This window comes from Marmota flaviventris, chromosome 1 (genome assembly GCF_047511675.1).
Source record: "Marmota flaviventris isolate mMarFla1 chromosome 1, mMarFla1.hap1, whole genome shotgun sequence".
Classification (NCBI taxonomy): domain Eukaryota; kingdom Metazoa; phylum Chordata; class Mammalia; order Rodentia; family Sciuridae; genus Marmota; species Marmota flaviventris.
Window position 1 is genome coordinate 55,691,187 of NC_092498.1, and position 22,728 is coordinate 55,713,914.

Here is a 22,728-nt window from a genome sequence, read left to right on the forward strand (position 1 = left end):
TATGGCTGGTGAAATTGGGAGAAGTTTGAAGACTGCTTAGATAGGAACCTAGAAAAGAGAAACCAGGGTTGGAGAGAGTTAAGCAGTAGGAAGCCTAGCACAGTGGCTGTCCACTTTGGCTGCCATGGGTATTAAATAAACGGATGGATAGTAAATAAACTGATGCTTGATTATCACCCCTAGAGATTCTGATGTAATTGTCAGGGATACCACCTGGGCATTAGAACTTGATTTCAGTGTTGAAAATCATTGATTTAGAGCAGAAAACTGGTCTAAGACTACAAAAAATCTTTGGCTTGCACAGTGTCTCAATCTCAGATTCATTCTATTTGGGATAAATTGGAGTTTATTGTGAAGGGTAACTGTGGTACAGTGGGTTGCTCCCTAGAAGATTTGATACTTTCTTAAGATTTGTATTTATTTAGAGAAGTAAGGCATGAATGAGTCTTTAGCATCTGGAAAGAATGAACAGATTAAGGGCTGGGGTTGTGGCTCAGTGGTAAAGCGCTTGCCTAGCATGTGTGAGGCACTAGGTTTGATTCTCAGCACCGCATATAAATAAATAAAATAAAGGTCTATTGACATTAAAAAAAAAGAATGGACAGATTAACATATTAATAGTAATTATAATGAAACTTGATTGGACCTGCTACACATATTTAACATTGTGATATTTGCACAGGTTGCCTGTGATTTGCTTCGGAGAATTATTCGCATCTTGTATCTCAGTAAGAGACTCCAAGGACAACTGCAAGGGGGAAGTAGAGAGATAACAAAAGCTGCTCAGAGTCTCAATGAACTTGGTAAGTCCTTTTCTGATTATTTAAATAGAGGTTTAAAGATTTTAAGTTTTAGATTTATTGATATTTATTATTACCGTTAACAAATATTATTGAGCAAGTTTTTGAAAAGTTGTCTGTAGATAGCATTGTCACATTTTTCAGAATTGGTGAGTAAAATAATTTGCTTTCTTGAATGTCTATTACTTATAAAATTATATCATAAATTGGTCCTTTTCCATATATAGATCTGTAGATTTTGACATGTGTGGATTCATGTAACCACCACCACAGTCATGATATAGAATAGTTCCTTCATTGCCCCAAATTTGCTCATCAGCACTTGATAATCACTTACAGACCACCTGCCTCTAATGCAGGCAACCACTGATCTTTATTGTTGTGTTTCATCTTTTTAAGAAAGTCAAGTAAATGAAATTATAAAGTATGTAATCTTTTGAGGTTGGCTTCTTTTACTTGGCATAACACCTCTGAGATTTATCCAAGTTGTTGGGTGTACCACTGGTTTGTTACTTTATATTTGTTGGACTATCATTCTGTGCATGTGCTGTGGGTTGTTTATTGATTCACTAATTGGACATTTGTGTTCTTTCCAGTTTTTGGTGATTATAAGTAGAACTGCCATAAATACTTGTGTTTTCATGAGAGCTTAAATTTTCATTTCTCTAGGGGAAATGTCAAAGAGAAATGCTATTTCTAGGTGACAATTCCCATGTTCATATTTTGCCTACATTCCTTATTTATTCATTCTATACTCAGACATTTACAGCAGGCCCTTAGCATTCAAGGGTTTAGTGTTCATGGTTTTGACTGCTAACAAGCTTCAAGGTCCATTATATAGCAACTCATAATTTTTCTGGGAAAATTTTTAATAGTGAGTACACATAGAAATGCTCATACCTGTGGTTTATTTTAATTTTAATTTATATATGACAGTGGAATGCATTACAATTCTTATTACACATATATATGGTTGTATATAAAGTATGCTGACACCCAATTCGAGTCTTCATATATGTATTTTGGATAATAATGATCATCACATTTCCACCATCCTTGTTAATCCCTTGCCCCCTCCTTTTCCCTCCCATCCCTCTTCCCTGTCTAGAATTCATTATATCATAAATTGGTCCTCCCATGCTTTCCCTTCCTACCCCACTATGAGTCAGCCTCCTTATATCAAAGAAAACATTCGGCATTTGTTTTTTTGGGATTGGCTAACTTCACTTAGCATTATCTTCTCTAACTCCATTCATTTACCTGCAAATGCCATGATTTTATTCTCTTTTAATGCTGAGTAAAATTCCATTGTGTATATATGCCACATTTATTTTATTCATTCATCCACTGAAGGGCATGTAGGTTGGCTCCACAGTTTAGCTATTGTGAATTGTGCTGATATAAACATTGATGTGGCTGTGTCCCTGTAGTATGCTGTTTTTAAGTCCTTTGGGTATAGTCCGAGGAGAGGGATAGCTGGGTCAAATGGTAGTTCCTTTCCCAGATTTCCAAGGAATCTCCGTACTGCTTTCCATATTGGCTATACCAATTTGCAGTCCCACCAGCAATGTATGAGTGTACCTGTTCCCCCACATTCTCGCCAAAACTTGTTGTTTGTCATCACGATAGCTGCCATTCTGACTGGAGTGAGATGATATCTTAAAGTAGTTTTGATTTGCATTTCTCTGATTGCTAGAGATGATGAGCATTTTTTTAATATATTTGTTGATTGATTGTATATCCTTTCCTGAGAAGTGTCTGTTCATTGGCTCATTTATTGATTGGTTATTTGTTTTTTCGGTTCTTAGCTTTTTGAGTTCTTTATATATCCTAGAGATTAGTGCTCTATCTGATGTGTAAGGGATAAAAATTTGCTCCCGGGATGTAGGCTCTCTGTTCACCTGACAGATTTTTTTTTTTTTTCTTTGCTGAGAAGAAACTTTTTCGTTTGATTCCATCCCATTTATTGATCAGACTTGCATTAAATTTATTGATTCTTGGTTTTAATTCTTGTGCTATAGAAGTCTTATTAAGGTAATTAGGGCCTAATTCCATATGATGAGATTAGGGCCTACTTTTTCTTCTATTAGATGCAGAGTCTCTGTTTTAATTCCTAGGTCCTTGATCCATTTTGAGTTAACTTTTGTCCATGGTGAGAGATAGGGGTTGGTTTAATTTCATTTTGTTGCATATGAATTTCTAATTTTTCCAGTACCATTTGTTGAAGATATTATCTTTTCTCTGTGCATGTTTTTGGCAACTTTGTCTAATATAAGATAATTGTAATTTTGTGGGTTAGTCTCTGTGTCCTCTATTCTGTACCAGTCTGTTTTGGTCTACCAGTCTGTTTTGGTTACTGTTTGGTTACTATGCTGTTTTTGTTATTATTGCTCTGTAGTATAGTTTAAGGTCTGTTATACTGCTTCACTCTTCCTTCCAAGGATTGCTTTAGCTATTCTGGGTCTCTTATTTTTCCAGATGAATTTCATGATTTCTTTTTCTCTTTCTATGAGGAATGCCATTGGGATTTTGATCAGACTTGCATTATAGTGCTTTTGGTAGTATGGTCATTTTGATACTATTAATTCTGCCTATCCAAGAGCAAGGTAGATCTTTCCATCTTCTAAAGAAGGTTTTCTTTGATTTCTCTCTTTAGGGTTCTATAGTTTTTATTGTATAGATCTTTCACCTCTTTAGTTGGTTTAAGTGGTACTTTGTGGTTTTCTTTGGAGCACTCATGTAAAAGAAACAAACAAAATAACACTTGAAGGGATGTTAGCAGTTATTTAAAGGGGCAGCAGATTATTTCCTTGCAAGCATGTGTGGTTGTTCTTAAAAGTTTTTGCCTAGCAGCTAATACTTAGAGTAAAACAAGTACAGTAGTAATACTTATATTATAATTCACACTCCTAAAATTAAGTTAAAAGTGATCTGCCAACCATGTGACGTTTTGAACCTTGAATTAGTGTGACTAGACAAAATACATTGGCAAATAGAAATGAAGTATATTCTGAGGGATTAAGGGTGTGTCGAGTGATTACTGTTGGATACAACTTTCTTTTTTGGGGTTATGAAATGTTCTGAAATTAGTATTGTATAGAGTTGTCCATATACTATAAACTGTTGATGTGAACACTTTGAAGGAATGAATTTTAAGTTATATAAGATATATGTACTTTGAGCATCCATAATTGAAAAACCCAGAATTCAAAATGCTTCAAAATCAAACTTTTGAACACTGATATAACACTACAAATGGAAAATGGCACATTTGACCTCTTGTGATGGGTCACAGTCAAAATGTAGGTATACCGCATACATTTGTATAAAATTGTCTATAGGCTGTGTGTATAAATGATATATGAAAATAAATAAATTTTTTGTTAGACTTGGTCACATGACCAAGATATCTCATTACATATGTTAAAATGTTCCAAAATCCTAAACCCAAAACACTTCTGGTTTCAAGCATTTTGGATAAGCAATTCAGCTGTATTAATTTAAAACACACATTTTGAATATCTAGTGATAATTATACTCTCCCTTTCTTTCATCTTTCCTTCCTTCCTTCTGTGACATAATAAACTGATATATTGAAAATAAGTAATTTTGACATGCGGCATCACGAATAACAAGACAGTGAACATAGTATCACTCTCCAGAGTTTCCTCTTGACTCCTGGTATTCTCTCTTCAAGTGTTTACTGATTTATTTTCTGTATATAGATTAGTTTCCACTTTAAAGAATTTCATATAAACAGAATTGTATGCTTTGTATGTGTTTTTTCCAAGCTTCTTTCAGTTGTCATAATTATTTTGAAATGCATCAGTATTATGTGTATCAATATATTATTTTATTTATTTGTTTTTTGGAACTGGGGCTTGAATTCAGGGGCACTTAACCACTAAGCCACATCCTCAGCCCTTTTTGTATTTTATTTAGAGCAGAGTCTCGCTGAGTTGTTTAGGGCCTTGCTAAGTTGCTGAGGATGGAATTGAACTGACAATCCTCCTGCCTTAGTCTCCCAGCTGCTGGGATTACAGGCTTGCCCCACCATTCCAGGCTAATAATTTATCTCTTTTTATTGCAAAGTAATGTTCCTTTGATAGATCCCAGTTGTTTTTATCCATTCATCTGTTGGTGGACATTTGGGTTATTCCTAATTTTTGGATATTAAAAATCAAGAGTTATGAACTTTTATGTACAAATCTTTGTATCTTCATTTCTCGTTAATTACCTAGGAGTGGAGTGTTTGCATCATTTGGTAGGTGTGTGTTTAACTTTTTAAAAAATTATTGAAGTGTTTTCAAAATAGTCGTAATACTTTACATTCTTATCATTACTGTGTTTATATTCTACTTCCCCTACATCCTTGCCAACATTTATTGTTTCCTTAAATTGAGCCTTTCAAATTAGTTATATTTGAAAACACATTTCACCAGAGAATTTGTATAAATGGCACATATGTATATGCAAATATGCTCAACATTTTTATAATTTAGGAAAATTAAGATTAAAATTAAAATCATATCATTATCAAATTGACAGAATTATTTTAGTGTAGACTTGTACTTTTTTCATCAGGTTGTTATTGTGTATTGATTAAAAAAATAAAACTACATAGTGTTTTGCAAAATTACATTTTATCATTTTTTATTTCTAATTTTTCTTTAAAAACAGCCCCTTTTAGGGGAGGGTTCTTGGATTGAGCTCAAGGCCTTGTGCATGCTAGACAAGCACTCTATCCTTGAGCCTGATCTATAGCTCAAGAAGTTTTGAGACTAGACAAAATGTATGTGGCTCATACTACAAAACAATAACATTTTTTAAACACTAGTAAGATAAAATACTTGGGAAAATGTTTATTTTATCATACTTACTACTTTTTCCAGCTATTATTGACCCATTTGAGCAGAATTTCTACATAATTTTAAATTTAATAGTTTTCAGAATATTTTTGAATAGCTGGATAAACTATCATTGTAAGCCAGAGGATGGCAACTTTTTAAATTCAATGAGTGTCTCAAAACACTTAACATGATTCTGGGTCAGGTTGAGTAACAGATTTGCTTGTTCCATGAAATGCATTCCTGCTTTATCCATGTTGAATTGAAGCTGCATTGATAAAAGGAGAATGTGCTATATTTCTGTAATCAACATTAGCACTTTCTGATTTTTCCTTTGTGGTGTTATTAGGTATTCCACCTATAATACAGATACGTTAACCCACCTATGGTACAGCCATTGGTGAACAATTGGATGTAGTCTTTGGTTCAGTATTATCAATGCTAGAATTGGCTGGGTATTGTTGATCTGAATATTTACATATAGAGAAAATATAAAAGATATAAATGTACTATTTGGAATTTGGCTAGATGATTCTTTTCTTGTATACTGATTGCCATGAATTTTAGAGAAATTCATTTTGTACCTAGTTCTTCACTATCTATGACTTCTTTCTTTTGATTAACTGTACATTTTTATGGGATATTTGTTATAATTTGGTACATGTGTACAGTGTAATGAGATCTAATTATGGTAATTAGCATTTCAGTCTCCCTAAACATTTATTATTTCTTTATGTTGGGAACCTCTGAACCCATCTCTTCTAATTCTTTATAAAAATATTATTAGTTGTAAACCATAGGCACCCTACTGTGCTGTACAAAATACTAGAACCCTGAACTTTTTATTCCTCCTCACTATGTTTCAGTATCCATTTTCTGACCTTTCTGTATTTCCTTTCTCCCCTACTCTTCTAGTCTCTAGTGATTACTATTTCACTTTCTACATCTGTGAAATTAACTTTTTTGGCTTTCATATATGAGTAAGACTATGTCTATTTGCCTTTCTGTGCCTGACTTCCTTCATTTATGTCCTATAGTTTCATCTGTATTGCCACAAATGACAGAATTTTATTTTTTTATGGCTGACTAATATTTTATTGTGTGTATGTATGTATGTGTGTGTATGTGTGTGTATATATATATATATCAATCACATTTTCTTTATTCGGTCCTTCATCATTGGACACCGCTTAATTCCATATCTTGGCTTATTGTGGATAGTGCTGCAATAAGCCTCATTGTGCAAGTATCTGATAAACTGATTTAATTTTCTTTGGATATATATATACCTCGCGTAGTGGGATAGCTGTATCATATTTTACTTTTTTGAATGTTTTCCATAATGGTTGTACATTGCCTCCAACAGTGTATAAGTGTTCCTTTTTCTCCACAGCCTTACTAGCATTTGGGGTGTGTGTGTGTGTGTGTGTGTGTGTGTATGTGTGTGTGTGTGTATGTGTGTGTGTGATTTTTGATCATAGCACTTGTTAAGTGGGGTGAGATAATCTCTCATTGTGATTTTGATTTACATTTCCCTGATGATGAGTGTTGCTGAACATTTTCCATATAGTTGTTTGCCATTTATAGATCTTCTTTTGAGAAATGTCTCTTCAAATCATTCATTCATTTTAAAAATCAGATTATTAATTTCTTTTTTGGTTGTTGAATTTTGAGTTTATAATATATTCTGAAAATTAATCCCTTGCCTGATGAATAGTTTCCACATGTTTCCTCCCATTCCTTAGATTGTCTCTTCACTTTGTTTGTTGTTTCTGTTGCTGGTGAGAAGGTTTGTGTTTTATATCCCATTTGTCTGTTTTTGTTCCTGTTGCTTGTGCTTCTGAAGTCTTATTAAAAAAAAAAATTGTGGGCTGGGGTTGTGGCTCAGCGGTAGAGTGCTTGCCTAGCACATGTGAGGCCCTGGGTTCAATCTTCAGGGCCATATAAAAATAAATATAATAAAAGCATTGTGTTCAACTACAGCTTAAAAATAAATTTAAAAAATTGCTTATACCAATGATTTAAAAATGTTTTTTTCTCCTATATTTCCTTCCAATAGTTTCAGGTGTTACATTTAAATCTTTATCCATTTCAATTTGATTTTTATGTGTGTTGACAGAGACAGGTCTAGTTTCAGTCTTTACTATGGATATCCAGTTTTCCCAACACCATTTATGGAAGAGATTGTCCTTTTTCCAATGTACGTTTTGGGCACCTTTGTTGAAGATCAGGTAGCTGTAGATGGGTGTATTTATTTCTGGGTTCTTCATTCTGATTTATTGGTCTATGTGTCTATTTTTATGCCAGTATCAAGTGTTTTTGGTAACTATAGTTTAGTAGTATATTTTGAAATCAGATATTGTGATGTCTGCCTATGATATTTTCAATTACTTTCCTTTTATTTCTCTGTATTTATATTAGAAAGATATTTAAAAAGTTAATCTTTTTATTAGTGTCTTAACATTTAGTAGATATTTTTGAAATTCATGACTGTCTGTTCATCATAACTGAGAATCTGTTTCTGGTTCAGAAGTTTTATTTTACTGACACCAAAACTTAATTTAATAGATGTTTATGGATATTTTATTGCCTTGTTCTAAGGAAGGCATTAATTTCACTCAATTGTTTATAAGAACTAACAACATATCAAAAAGGATGGAAAAGACTAGCAAGAAAAGCAAATGAGGGATGGTTTGTAGGGGATTCACATAAACAGCCCATCTTTTAGACTGAAGTCCTTAATTGAGGTAGGAGGATTCATTTATTATCCGTTCTCCCTCCTTTTAGTGGGTATTATTTTCACTCTACTTTTGAGGGGAAATGGAATATGGGATTAATAGACAGGATGGCTGGTTCTCCATATACTATAAAGATAACTCATTCCTCTAAAATTTTCCCAATTCTGTACAAACCAATTTCATAAGAGAAGGACTTATAATCTAGAACACTAATAATTCATTAACTTGCATTGAGGCACATGCTATCCTTTGACTGAAAGCAGTATGATTTTTCTTTCTGCACAGATGAAATGGAAACATATTCATAATTAGCAACTTGTTTGGTAAAATTTGAGTTAAAGCTGGGGAAGATCATTGTGTGATATCATGTGATTATCAATATATATATACTTTACCTGGAATACTAAATAAAAATCTTGGGTCATGGAGAGCTCTCTGATTATTGCTAATCTCTTTATATGTAGTTTTTATTTATTCTTAATGCTGTTGACTATCCTCTTTTGATCTACAGTTTTCTCCAATTAGAATAGAACAAAATTGATTAGGTTTCTGCTTCTGGTTAAAATTATATTTCAGAGCTTATATTCCTGACATGAATTGGAATTTTGAATGTTTCCTAAATTTTAGTCATGCATTTTATCTCTTGACTGTTAGATTGAGTGATTTTCTATTAATACCACTTGCTAAAACAAATGTTAGTATTTCTAATTTACAGGTCAATGTGATAAACTTTGGATCTTTTTATAATATTGATGCTTTTGCAACTGAAATGTCTTTTCACTTTTAAAATATCCTTTTATATCTTTAAAGGTTTTCATTTAAAGTTTCTTTTTTATTAAAAATTTTTTATTGAAAATCACGATTTATAATTTATTTACCAAATATTAGGTTTCAACATCTGTAATCCCTGTACATTGTTAGGAACCTGATATAAAATGAGTGAATACTTGTAACTTTTGTGTTCGAGAAGTTCAGGCTCTGTTCTTTTATTTCTTTAAGCATAAAACTCACACAACAGCAACAATAACAATAATAATGATGATATCCATGGGGAAAAACCCTCTCCTCCAGTTTTTGCATTGGGACTCATCTGCACTTTCCTTGAAGTAATATGAAAAGAACTTCCATGAGTCCTCTTACTGTATGACTTAGATAAATTTATTCATTTATTCTGCAAGTATATATTGAATACCTACTGTGTGTGCCATGTACTGTCCTGGACATTGAAGCTACATTACTGAACAAAACAAAATCCCCTACTCTTTTTATAGCTTATATTTCCATAGATCTTAAGGTCACATATCTAATGTATCTGTAAAAATCTGATTGTAGATATCTTAAACCACTAATGCTATATTCTTTCCTTAAATTCTGTGGCAGCATTTAATTGGTTTGCAAAGGAGATTGTTGCCATTGTTAGAACTCCCAATATCTTCTTTTTTTAAAGGAGAAAATTCACATATTTATTCTACTTTATATGTATACCTTGAATATGAAAGTAGTATAAAATTAGATGAAAATGATAAAATGACCTTTAAGTATGATAGCCTCGTACTTAAAGCCAAAAATAAAATATTTTAATATTTATATGAATGATATAAAGATATTATATAATAGATATCTAATGAAGCAACTGTTGACTCACTGACTTAATATTCTATATTAAAGATACTGAATTAAAAATCCTTTTTAAAAATATAATTAAGCAGTAAAAAATAATGAAGTAATTGCATGTATTGGAAAGTATTCCCTCCAATAATTTTTATTGCTTATGTTCTATCTTCTGAGTTTTACATTTTTAATTCTTAATCTATGATGTATTATTATGAGAGAATATTCTTAAAATATTCTCTTATATTTTTAAAATATTCTTTTATATTCATAAAAGTATTTATGATAATACAGTCTCATCCATTAGTGCTTTTATTGTAGCTGTGGTATTTTCTTAATTTGATAAAATAATGCATTTATTGGCAAACATTTCTGATTCATGCACAGGTGAGAAAAGTAAGATTTATATTATTTTTGCCACATAATAGATTGGTATCCAATAGTTACTACACAAATTAATGTTATGTCTATAAGATATTTTAGTTGGTGAAAATTTTAGAAAATTTTATTTCAGGCCTATTAAAAATTGTGTATTGATAGATTATAAATATGCCATGAAACTGTTTCCAGTATTAAATTAGTTTCTTTCTTATAGGTCTTAGGTGATTTGTTTCTTAAATGCTTTGAATAGTGTGTGTGTGTGTGTGTGTGTGTGTGTGTGAGAGAGAGAGAGAGAGAGAGAGAGAGAGAGAGAGAGAGAGAGAGAGAACTTTGTTATAAGGAATTCAATTTGCATTTAAAATCTACAATGTAATGACATATAGACATTTGCAGTAAGTATGTTTGAATTAGATTTTTATGTCTCTAAATTATTTACTTATGTGACTGGGTTTAGCTACCACCAGGTGGGGGTGATGCTGTGCTCAGATCCAAATGGTCAGAAAGGTCTACCTTTAGATGTGAGTTTGTCTGTTAGAAGTAAATATGCAATTACACACTCACACAAAATTCTCTTCTTTTTTAAACTTACTGAATTTATTGTTACTAAGATTTATATTGAATAGATAATACCCATGTAGCACTAATCATATTTTATTAGTTTTATCTTTCCTCATGCAGTGTCAAAAATTCAGGATAATGTTTATACAACAACAAGTGGCGTACTTATTAGAAACTTTAGTCCGTTGTTTTTCATACATTTAAAAGTTATGGTAGCATTTCCATGTTTTATTCCATATGGTTGGTTAAGAATGCTAATGGAAAGCTATATATTTTACCTACTGTCACCCATTGCTGGAACATTTATCACTGTTTAATTTATTTAGTGAAGGTTTTTGTTTTGTGCATGTGTGTATGAGTGTGTAGCGGTGGGTATTGAACCCAGGTGCTCTACCATTGAACTACGTCCCCCACTCTTAGTGTAAGGTTCTTTAAACTAGTAATTATAAAACTATTTCAGTTTGCTGGTTCTAAAGGATTTTCTGTTTGAATGCTGAAGCCAGTAGTGTTCAACGTCTTTTCCATTTTAGCATATATCATTATAATATTAATTTTTGAAAATTAAAATGTGTCTTAAATATACACAAACATTGCCTCTGACTCTAGGCTTATTTTGTTGACTGTTCCTTTTAAAATGGTGTTAGTTTTCTTCTTAATGAAGTGCAACTTAGAGTTCTAAGTCAAATATTGTACAGGAACCCTAGGAGAGTTGTTGTACTTTTTATTGCCACAATTATAATTCATTACTCTGTGAATAGAAAATCCAAGAACAATATGAAATAATTTAAAAATACTCTTTGGTCTGATAATTTTAAATTAGCAATGGGTTAAGTTAGAAAGACTCAATGTAAATTTGTAATTATAGATATATTTACAGAATTCTACATTTTAGTACTGGGTAAACAATAGGGTAGGCAGGTATGACCTTCTGAGAGACATATTCAGCAAGATTGAATCTAGTTTTATTCATTCGTTTTAATTTCTGTGTTAGAGACTTGACCTTTTGATTAGTTGGAAATATGTTCTTTTGTTATATATAAATGGAAAATAATGCAGATAATATAGTTTAGGGTTAGTATTAGGGTTAGGTTTAGGGTTAGGGTTAGTGTTAGGGTTAGAGTTAATAATGCTGATAATATAGTTTTATCATCACAACTAGGAATATATTCAGTGGTTGGGGTGATGATCTACATTGATGTTTCTATATTGATTATGGTAAAATAAATATAAACACTTCACTTTGAAAAATAATTTCTCAAACTCATTATATCTAACAAACCATTTTCTAACATCTGAAGTTTATACCATGTTAGTTCAAAATGGCCAAATTAATTATCTAGGGATATATATCTTGTGGCTAATTTATTCTAGTGGGTACATCAAGAAGGCATGATGCTCAGAATGAGGTAGTTCATAAAAATTTATGAAGGTTTTTCTGTGGTAGTTGCTTTGAAGTATCTGTATCTAAATTAAATGGTTTGTATCTTGGGTAATTTAATTGTTTACTTCTCAGGTTTATCCAGAGCTACTTCTTGAGGAAAATGCTGACATTGTCAGCCAGTATTCTTTCTTCATATGTTCTAGAACATAGTACATTTGGTAGTATTTTTATTTTTCAATATAGAGTGCTCTCACATTCTAAACGGGTTTCCAAAACATATTCATCTATACTTATTGTGGATCTACACACTGTTGATTGGCTTCTGCAGTGTTTTGAGTATGGATTGTTCCATTCTGAAATTCATATAGGAATTTTATTTCCATTATGGTAGAGATGGGAGGTTAGGTTTCTAAGAGGTAATTAGGTCATTAAGAGGATTAAGGCAGTTCTTGGGAGCCTGAGTTAGTGTTGCCTTTTTTTTTTTTTTTTTTTTTTTTTGCATATACCCACTTGTCTTTCTGCCTTTCCATTAAGAGTTTCCATTAAAAGGTGAAGCAGCCTAAGTTTCTTACTAGATGCTGTTGCCATGTTCTTGGCCCATTCCAAGGGCAATATCTGTTGACTATCTATTTTTTTTGTCCCCATGAATCTGATCACATTTTTTTTCACATTTTTTGCATATAAAGTAAAGTTTGGTTGAAAACTAAGCATTATATAGATAGTACATTCTAGTGATTTTAAATTCTGTTTTGAGAATTGTTCTGTTGTTTTTGTTCTAACTTGTGGGTAATCTGGTCTCAAACTGTATATTTTTTCCTTTGCCTTGTGCAGTTGCTGTTTTTGCTCAGTTCTTTTAAGTTATAAATGCTATATTTGTAGTGTGGTACTCTATGGATTCCCCCATACCCAAATAGTTTGCTATTACTAAGAATTTGGCAGAATTGATAAATGATTATGGCTTTCGCCTGTTTTTTTTTTTTTCTTTTCCCTTTTCAGTGTTTCTGCGTAGTTTTCCAACTGTACTGATAGCTATGAGTTATCTTCTGACATCTCAACTTAGTAAGACCCAAGCTTTCTGCTACATGAGCTGTGTGTTATCACTCAGGGAAAATTGTCACTTTGTAAAAGGAGCAAATTCACCTTCTTTCAAGGATAGGCTTTTCTCTGACTTTTGCTTGCTTTTTTCTCCTAAATCAACCCTACCCTTCTTGTCTCTTCTCAACTTTTTCTTCTTTCCCTTTCTCTTCTTCCTTCCATACTAGGGATGGAACCCAGGGGTGTTCTACCATTGAGCTATATCCTCAGCCCTTTTTAATTTTGAGACACGGTCTTAGTTGCTAAAGCTGACCTCAAACTTGGACTTCTTCTACTAGGTTGCTGGGATTATAGGTGTGCACCACTGACTGTAAACCTGTATGTGTGTGTGTATGTATATTTGATATATAAAATATACATATATTATATATAGTATATTTTTTTTTCTGTAAAATCTGTGGGGATTAAGATGGAATTGTTGGTAGGAGTTATGGTAGTAAATGCCATAAGGCAAAAAGACACTAATCTTGGAATTCTTACCCATTAAAACTTCTCTGATTTAAAGGTAAATCTTCCTCTAGTATATTCTTGCCTGTGTTTATTTTCCAGTTCCTTCAAATAGTGTATTTTTAAAAAGCTTTATCTAGATTTGAAATTATCTGCAGGAAACTATGCCTGACTAGTTCACTGTGCCATTAATGGAATTTCCACTAACTTAATTTTTATTTGCCTGTTTCTTATGTACACTCAAAGTCTGTGAAATTGAATGAGTGTTGTAAATTTGAATCACTATCTGTATATATTGAGAATTCATGCATTGCTTTGTAAATACAATTAGAAGTAATACTTAATGGAGACTGACATTTTTTGCATGTAAAAGCTCTGTATTCCCAAATAATGAATAGATATAAGAATGTTTCATATAGCCTAAGTACCTTTCAAACTTAGGTCAGTAAAGTTGCCAAGTCATTTTACTTTGACTTTCAGAGTCTGGTACTATTAAAAGGTTTGAAAATATGAAATGCTTAATGGAAATATTTAAAAAGTCTGAAAATAGTTTCATGTGATCATTTTCCTCCTATTTAATAACAGCCTGTTTTTCTATGGCAGAGAAGAGCAGCAGAAACATTATACCCATAGAAGTTATTCTTTTTGTCAAAACTAATTTGACATAGTAACACTTTCCACTGTTTTCAGACATTTAATATGGGGATTCTACATATGCAACAAAATGAAACTGAATCCCTTTCTCTCACCATGCACAAAAGTTAACTCAAAGTGGATCAAGGAGCTTGATATCAAATTAGAGACTCTGCGTCTGATAGAAGAAAAATTTGGCTACGATCTACATATTGTGGGGTCGGGCTCCAAATTCCTTAATAGGACACCCAAAGCACAAGAGTTAAAAACAAGAATCAACAAATGGGACTTACTCAAACTAAAAAGTTTTTTGTCAGCAAGAGAAACAATAAGAGAGGTAAATAGGGAGCCTACATCCTGGGAACAAATCTTTACTCCTCACACTTCAGATAGAGCCCTAATATCCAGAGTATACAAAGAACTCAAAAAATTAAGCAATAAGAAAACAAATAACCCAATCAACAAATGGGCCAAGGACCTGAACAGATACTTCTCAGAGGAGGATACACAATCAATCAACAAGTACATGAAAAAATGCTCACCATCTCTAGCATCAGAGAATTGCAAATCAAAACCACCCTAAGATACCATCTCACTCCAGTAAGATTGGCAGCCATTCTGAAGTCAAACAACAATAAGTGCTGGCGAGGATGTGGGGAAAAGGGTATACTTGTACATTTCTGGTGAGACTGCAAATTGGTGCAGCCAATTTGGAAAGCAGTATGGAGACTCCTGGGAAAGCTGGGAATGGCACTACCATTTGATCCAGCTATTGCCCTTCTCGGACTATTCCCTGAAGACCGTAAAAGAGCGTACTATAGGGATACTGCCACATCAATGATCATAGCAGCACAATTCACAATAGCTAGACTCTGGAATCAACCTAGATGCCCTTCAATAGATGAATGGATAAAAAAAATGTGGCATTTATACACAATGGAGTATTACGCAGCACTAAAAAATGACAAAATCATGGAATTTGCAGGGAAATGGATGGCATTAGAGCAGATTATGCTAAGTGAAGCTAGCCAATCCTTAAGAAACAAATGCCAAATGTCTTCTTTGATATAAAGAGAGCAACTAAGAACAGAACAGGGAGGAAGAGCATGAGGAAAAGATTATATTAAACAGAAACGAGTGGGGGGAGAGAAAGGGAGAGAGAAGGGAAACTGTATGGAAATGGAAAGAGATCCTCATTGTTACACAAAATTACATATAAGAGTTTGTAAGGGGAAAGGGGAAAAAAACAAGGGAGAGAATTGAATAACAGCAGATGGGGTAGAGAGGGAAGATGAGAGGGAAGGGGAGGGGGATAGTAGGGGATAGGAAAGGTAGCAGAATACAATAGTCACTAATATGGCATTATGTAAAAATGTGGATGTGTAACCGATGTGATTCTGCAACTTGTATTTGGGGTAAAAATGGGAGTTCATAACCCACTTGAATCAAATGCTTGAAAGATGATATGTCATGAGCTTTGTAATGTTTTGAACAACCAATAAAAAAAAAGAATTTAGGAAAAGTAGTGGAGAAGTTACATAGGACTTCTAATGCTCTATTGCAAAGTAAAGTGAGTATAGTGCACAATAATTTATATGTTTTATAAGGAACTAAAAGAGTTTGCAATTTCCCAGCACTAGGAATTGATAAATGATTAAGAAGATATAAATGCTAATTACTCTGATTTGACCATTGCAAGCAGGTATTGATTTTTCACATCATAGTCCATGAATATGTACAATTATTACATGTTAATAAAATTACACAAAAGGAAAATATTGACTTTTCCATATTAAAGAAAATTTAAATAAAAAAGTGATATTTATACACAATGGAGTATTACTCAGCACTAAAAAATGACAAAATCATTGCATTTGCAGGGAAATGGATGGCATTAGAGCAGATTATGCTAAGTGAAGCCAACCAATCCCTAAAAAACAAATGCCAAATGTCTTCTTTGATATAAGGAGAGCAACTAAAAACAGAGCAGGGAGGAAGAGCATGAGAAAAAGATTAACATTAAACAGGGACGAGAGGTGGGAGGGAAAGGGAGAGAGAAGGGATATTGCATGGAAATGGAAGGAGACCCTCATTGTTATACAAAATTATATATAAGAGGATGTGAGGGGAAAGGGAAAAAAAATCAAGGGAGAGAAATGAATTATAGTAGATGGGGTAGAGAGAGAAGATGGGAGGGGAGGGGAGGGGGGATAGTAGAGGATAGGAAAGATAGCAGAATACAACAGTCACTAGTATGGCAATATGTAAAAACGTGGATGTGTAACCGATGTGTTTCTGCAATCTGTATACGGGGTGAAAATGGGAGTTCATAACCCACTTGAGTCAAATGTATGAAATATGATATGTCATATTTGTAATGTTTTGAACAACCAATAAAAAAAGATAATATTTTCAAATGGAAAAAAAAATAATATGGGGATTCTAAAAGATCTGGATATTATGAATTATACTCATGAATCTTGTTATCATTTGACTAAATTTGCTTTTGTTTCTATCACATGAAGCATAGTGTTGTTTTTCCAGATCCCATTAAACCTGTGTATCTTCTAATATGACTTGGTGGGAAGACTGTATTTCAGAGTAAAGATTTGTGGGATGTAGAGACAGTGAAGCAGAGAGGGAGGAGTCTAAAGGTAGAAACAAGTGCTATTTTATAATAAGAAGTTTAATTAATTCAGCTTTGAATAAGTTATGTTTAGATGTGTTTTAATTAACTTTTTTATCACTGTGACCAAAATACCTAATAAGAACAATTTAAAGGAAGAAAATTTCTTTGGGGTTGATAGTTTCAGAGGCTTCCATTCATAGATGGCTGACTCCATTGCTGTGATGAGCTCAAGGTGAGGTACCACATCTTGGGGGAAAGGCACAGCAGAGGAAAACTTCTCAGCTCATGGCAGAGTCAGGAAGGAAAGTGAGCGAGTGAGGGGAGGTGGAAGAAGGGGCCACAGGGAAATTGTACCCTTTTAGGGCATACCCTCAGTGTCCCACCTTTTCTAGCCATGCTCCACCTGCCTGAAGTTACCACCCAGTCAGTCCATTGAAACCTGTATGGACTAATTAGGGTACAGCTCTCCTAATCTAATCATTTTACCTCTGAATATTTCTACATGAAGAGGAGCTTTTGGGGGATACCTCATATCTAAATCATATTAGATATTTAAAAAGAAGTAAAAATGTAGTGATAATATCGATCAAAAAGACGGAATTTTTAAAGGTAGTATTTAATGAAGCAGTTACTCAGCATTTTGAATGTCAATGCTTCTGATACTAACAACTTTTGCAGCTAAAATAGTGTTGTATTAGCCAGTTTTTAATTGCTGTGACCCAAGTACTAGGCATAAACAACTTAGAGGAGGAAACATTTCTTTTGTTTCACCAGAGGTTTCAGTCCATGATCGGATAATTTCATTTCTTTTGCCTAAGATGAGATAGAATATCATGAAGAAAGATAGCTAGCTACTCAGCTCATGGCAGCCAGAAAGGTGTGGGAGAGGGTGAAGTTGGAGGGATAGGGACAAGATATTATCCCAAGCACATGCCCCCAGTGACATACTTCCTCCATACATAACCCATCTGTCTACAGTTTCCTCTTCCTTCTCCCAGTAGTCCATTTAAATTATTAATCCACTAATGGATTAATCCACTGTCATTAGACCACTCATAATCCAGTCATTTCCTAAAAGCCCTACTTCTGGACATTGCTGCATTGGGGACCAAGTCTTCAACAGCTGAGCCTTTACAGAGCCATTCCAGATCCAAACTGTAATAAGTGTTTTAGTTCATTTGTGCTGCTATCATAGAATACAACAGAGTGAATGATTTATAAAGAACTCACAGTTCTGGAGGCTGCAAAATCAAAGATCAAGGCACTGGCATATGATGAGGGCTACTTGCTGAGTCATCACATGCTTTAAGGGTCAGTAAGATGAACTCTTTGTCTTCACATGGTGGGAGAACAAAAGAGAGAGAACCCACTCCCAGAGTCCTTTTTATAGCATTATTAATCCATTCACAAGGGCACAGCCCTCATAACTTAACCATCTTTCAAGAGACTTTACCTCCCAACACTGTTTAATTGGAGAGTAAGTTTCCAACATATACATTTTGAGGGACATATTTTACCATAGGAGATAGTGACATGCTTTGTGGCTTTGTTCCAGACTTCAAATCAACGTAACTCAATAAGTATGGCATGATAGCAGAATAATGTTCCCCCCAAAGATGTTCATGTTCTAACCCACAGAACCTATGAATTTGTTACTTTGCATGACAAAAAAGGACTTTGCTGTTTTGATTAAGGCTGTAAGTTTTAAGATAGGACCCATTCTCAATACATCAGTTCTTTTTTTTTTCCTGTATTTTTTTTAGTGATTTTATTTTTTAAATACATGACAGTGGAATGCATTACAATTCTTATTACACATACAGAGCACAATTTTTCATATCTCTGTTTGTTTATAAAGAATGTTCACACCAATTCATACATGTACTTTGGATAATGATGTCCATCACATTCCACCATTTTTGCTAACCCCTTGACCCCTCCCTTCCCTTCCCACCCCTCTGCCCTATCTAGAGTTCATTATTCCTCCCATGCTCCCCCTCCCTACCCCATTATGGGTCAGTCACCTTATATCAGAGAAAACATCAGTTCTTGAAAGTGGAAGAGGAAGGTAACAGAATGAGTCAGAGGATAGAAGCGGAGACTGGAGAGATCTGAAGAATGAGAAGTGCCTTATCTGCCATTGTTGGTTTTCAAGATGAAGGAAAAGGTTTATGATTCACAGCATGGAGATGTCCATTAGAAGCTGGGAACTGCCTTCAGCTGATAGCCAGAAGGGAAATGGGACCTCAATCCTAAAACCACAGGGAACTCTGAATTCTGTAAATGAGCAAGGAAAGATTCTGCTTAAAAGCTTCCAGAAGGGAACTCAGCCACATTGATTTTAGCCCATTGATACCTATTTAGTCCTCATGGAATAAGAAAGTGCCAAAGTTAATATGACTTTTACTGACAGAACTAGATATTTTTAAAATTTAAAGATATGAAACATTAACTGACAATCACCAAGTAAACAAATGCAATGTTTTCGTCAGCTTTCTTTGCTGCTGTGACTAAAGGACCCAGCTAGAATAAGGAAAAGTTTATTTGAGTGTTCACAGGTTCAGAGGTCTTAGTCCATAGAAGACTGGCTCCATTCCTTGGGGCTCACAGTGAGGCTGAACAATCATGGTGGAAGAGCATGGCAGATAGAAGCAGCTCACATCTGATCAAGAAGCAGAGAGAGAATTCACTCTCCAGATACAAGTATATACCACAAAGCCATGCCCAATTCCTACCTCCTCCAGTCACACCCTACCACTTTAGTTAGTACTTGGTTAATCCCTCTCAGGGGATCAAATCACTGATTGGGTTAAGGCTCTCGTAACCCAGTCATTTCTTCTGAACCCTTCTTGCATTGTCTTGCTTTTGGGGGATACCTCACATCCAAACCGCAACATAATGAGATATTGCTTATGAAATATATTCTTTTGGTATCTTGGCAAGTATTGCACAACAATACCCCACCCCCATTGCTCTTAAAGAACAGAAGCAAAAACAAATAATGACACTTTAAAGATTTTTTGAAGAAATTGAAAATTGAAGAAAATGGCTTTTTATTCTCACCAGACTTACACATTCAATTCTATGCTGATCATATGTTTTAAATCCAGTCTTTTTTTTTTTATGTGCTCATCTGTTTATGTGTCTGTTTGTTTTATACTTTACATAAATTAATAAAGCCCATTCTTGATCTTTGGGACATTGTAGGATATTATCTCAGGTATAGATACTGGTATAGAGTGAGTCTAGTTATGAGTCATTGTTACTTAATAATAGAAATAAAATATTTAGTCAGGATTTCATTACAGTGAGTGGGAAATTTTTTTATGAAGTTTCCTTTATAGGCTACTAATTTAAAATCATGTTTGTTTCACACTGTGTTCTTCAGAATCCTTGTGATTTGAAGAGAATGTTGAGGTATTTAACTCTGGTCCCCTAATTTTATTTCATTGAAAGTACTGTGCTTCAAAAAAGAAAGAAAGAAAGAAGTCTGCTTTTATTTTGCTTATAAATTTGGGCTGGTAAGCTGTTTTATTTGAAAGTTCTCTTACTAAAAAAAAGTTTGAAAATGAAAGTCATATTGTTTCTTAAAAAGTATAGTAAAACATTGAGGCCATTACTGGATCTAAGTCTTCATTAAGGAAGAGTCTTGAGAAACTTGAATCTTTGGACAAGTTACTCTTCAAGGATAGAAGAGTACCTAGAGACGGCCCTGTCATTTTCCATTTATCCATCTCCACTTGAAAACTTTGTATTCTTCAAAATTTGTCTGTATAAAAAATAGTTTTAAGTAGGCTGGGCACGGTGGTGCATGCTTGTAATCCCAGTGGTTTGGGGGGCTGAGACAGGAGGATCACTAGTTCAAAGCCAGCCCCAGCAATTTAGCAAGGCACTAAGCAACACAGTGGGACCCTGTCTTTAAATAAGGAATGTGGCTCAGGGTTTTAGCGCCCTTGAATTCAATCTCCGGTACCAAAAACAGTACCCAGGATGATGTTTTCTTCTTTGGATGATAGAATAGAGACATCTTAATCTTTTTCGTATATACCAAACAGTAGTAATTGTGGGACAGAGGGTAGAGGATAGAAAAAAGATATTTGGTTTGTATGTTTTTGCTTTTTGGTAAGGTTTTGGGATGCTTAAGAATAGTCACCTAATTAATTGACATAGAAACTTGCCACCTGAACATAAGTAATAAAATGAACATTTTAAAATTGGATTAAGCTGTAGCAATGAAAAGAAAAACTAAAAGGAAGTGGTTGGGAAGTCTTGTTCTGAGGGTAAATGACTGAATAAATCTTATTGAATGGGAACATGGATTAAGAGATGTGAGACAGATACTGAGACACACACGCGCGCGCGCACACACACACACACACACACACACACACACTGGAGCTTTACTCACCCATAAAGAAGAATGAAATATGGCATTTGCTGGTAAATGGATGGAAGTGGAGAACACCATACCAAGTAAAATAAGCCAGACTCAGAAAATCAAGGTTTGAATGTTTTTTCTCATATGTGGAAGGTAGAGCAAGTAAGGAGAAAAAAAGGGGGCAGGTATCAGACATCATAAAGACAGAGGGAAGATCAGTTGAGTAGGAAATTGAGGGGAAAGGAGGAGGGATAGGAAAGGGAAGGAAATCCTGAATGAATTTGACGAAATTACACTGTGCATGCATATGCATATATATGTGTGTGTGTGTGTATATATATAGGTATGTCTAGATATACATCACAATGACTTCCACCTTATGTATATCTCTGGGTCTTTTTTGTTTTGTTTTAGTTATAGTTGGACACAATATCTATTTTATTTTTATGTGGTGCTGAGGATCGAACCCAGGGCCTTGCACATGCTAGACAAGCGTTGTACCACTGAGCCCCCTTATGTATATCTCTGAAGCACCAATTAAAAAAATAAATAAATGAAAAACCAGTAGTGTAGAAGAAGGGTAATGGGAAAAGGGAGGAGGGGAGAGAAAGGGGGTACGGGGGACTGATATGGAGTAACTAAATTCCATGCAGGTATGATTATCTCAAAATGATCTCAACTGTTATGTACAACTACAATGCACCATTAAAAGAAAAAAATTCTATTGGTCTATTGGTCATTTATTTTCCATGTTGCAAAACTGTTATTGAATTCATAAGCACTTTAATTTTTTTATCTATTAAAAAATCTCTTCCTTGAGGATTGATCTTATAAGCAATCCTTAGGGTAGATGTTTGAGGTGTATAATTATTATCAAACAAGTATTTGAGGTGACATTTTGAGCTTATTTCCTCATTAAACATGATTTTTTTTTTCTTTTAACATAAGTATAGCTGTCTTATTTAATGGAGTTTCACTTTTATCTCCTCAGCTTGTACTCTGATGAAGGTGCTATAGAGAACCAAAGTTCTATGAGATAAAAGTACATGTCAGTTTGGGACTTTTGTAAATTTGGTATGTCGGTTATATAATTGTCAGTGAAAGTTGAATGATCTGTACAACTTTTTAAAAAATTTAATATAATGATCACTCTTCCATGAATGCTACTTACATTCTTCTTTTGAGTTATCATTTATCCTGTGATGTGAGAATATCCAAGGAATAGAGTAT

The 22,728-nt window shown here is 33.9% G+C and overlaps 1 protein-coding gene across 1 annotated transcript in view; it reads left to right on the forward strand.

Annotated features, from left to right (window-relative positions):
- Nucleotides 1–22,728, forward strand: part of Cog5 (component of oligomeric golgi complex 5) — a 345,900-nt gene that overhangs the window by 38,596 nt on the left and 284,576 nt on the right. Inside the window, exon 6 of the mRNA XM_027926490.3 lies at nucleotides 683–803. Within this exon, the coding sequence (XP_027782291.1) occupies nucleotides 683–803 (121 nt within the window). The remainder of the gene's footprint in view (nucleotides 1–682; nucleotides 804–22,728) is intronic.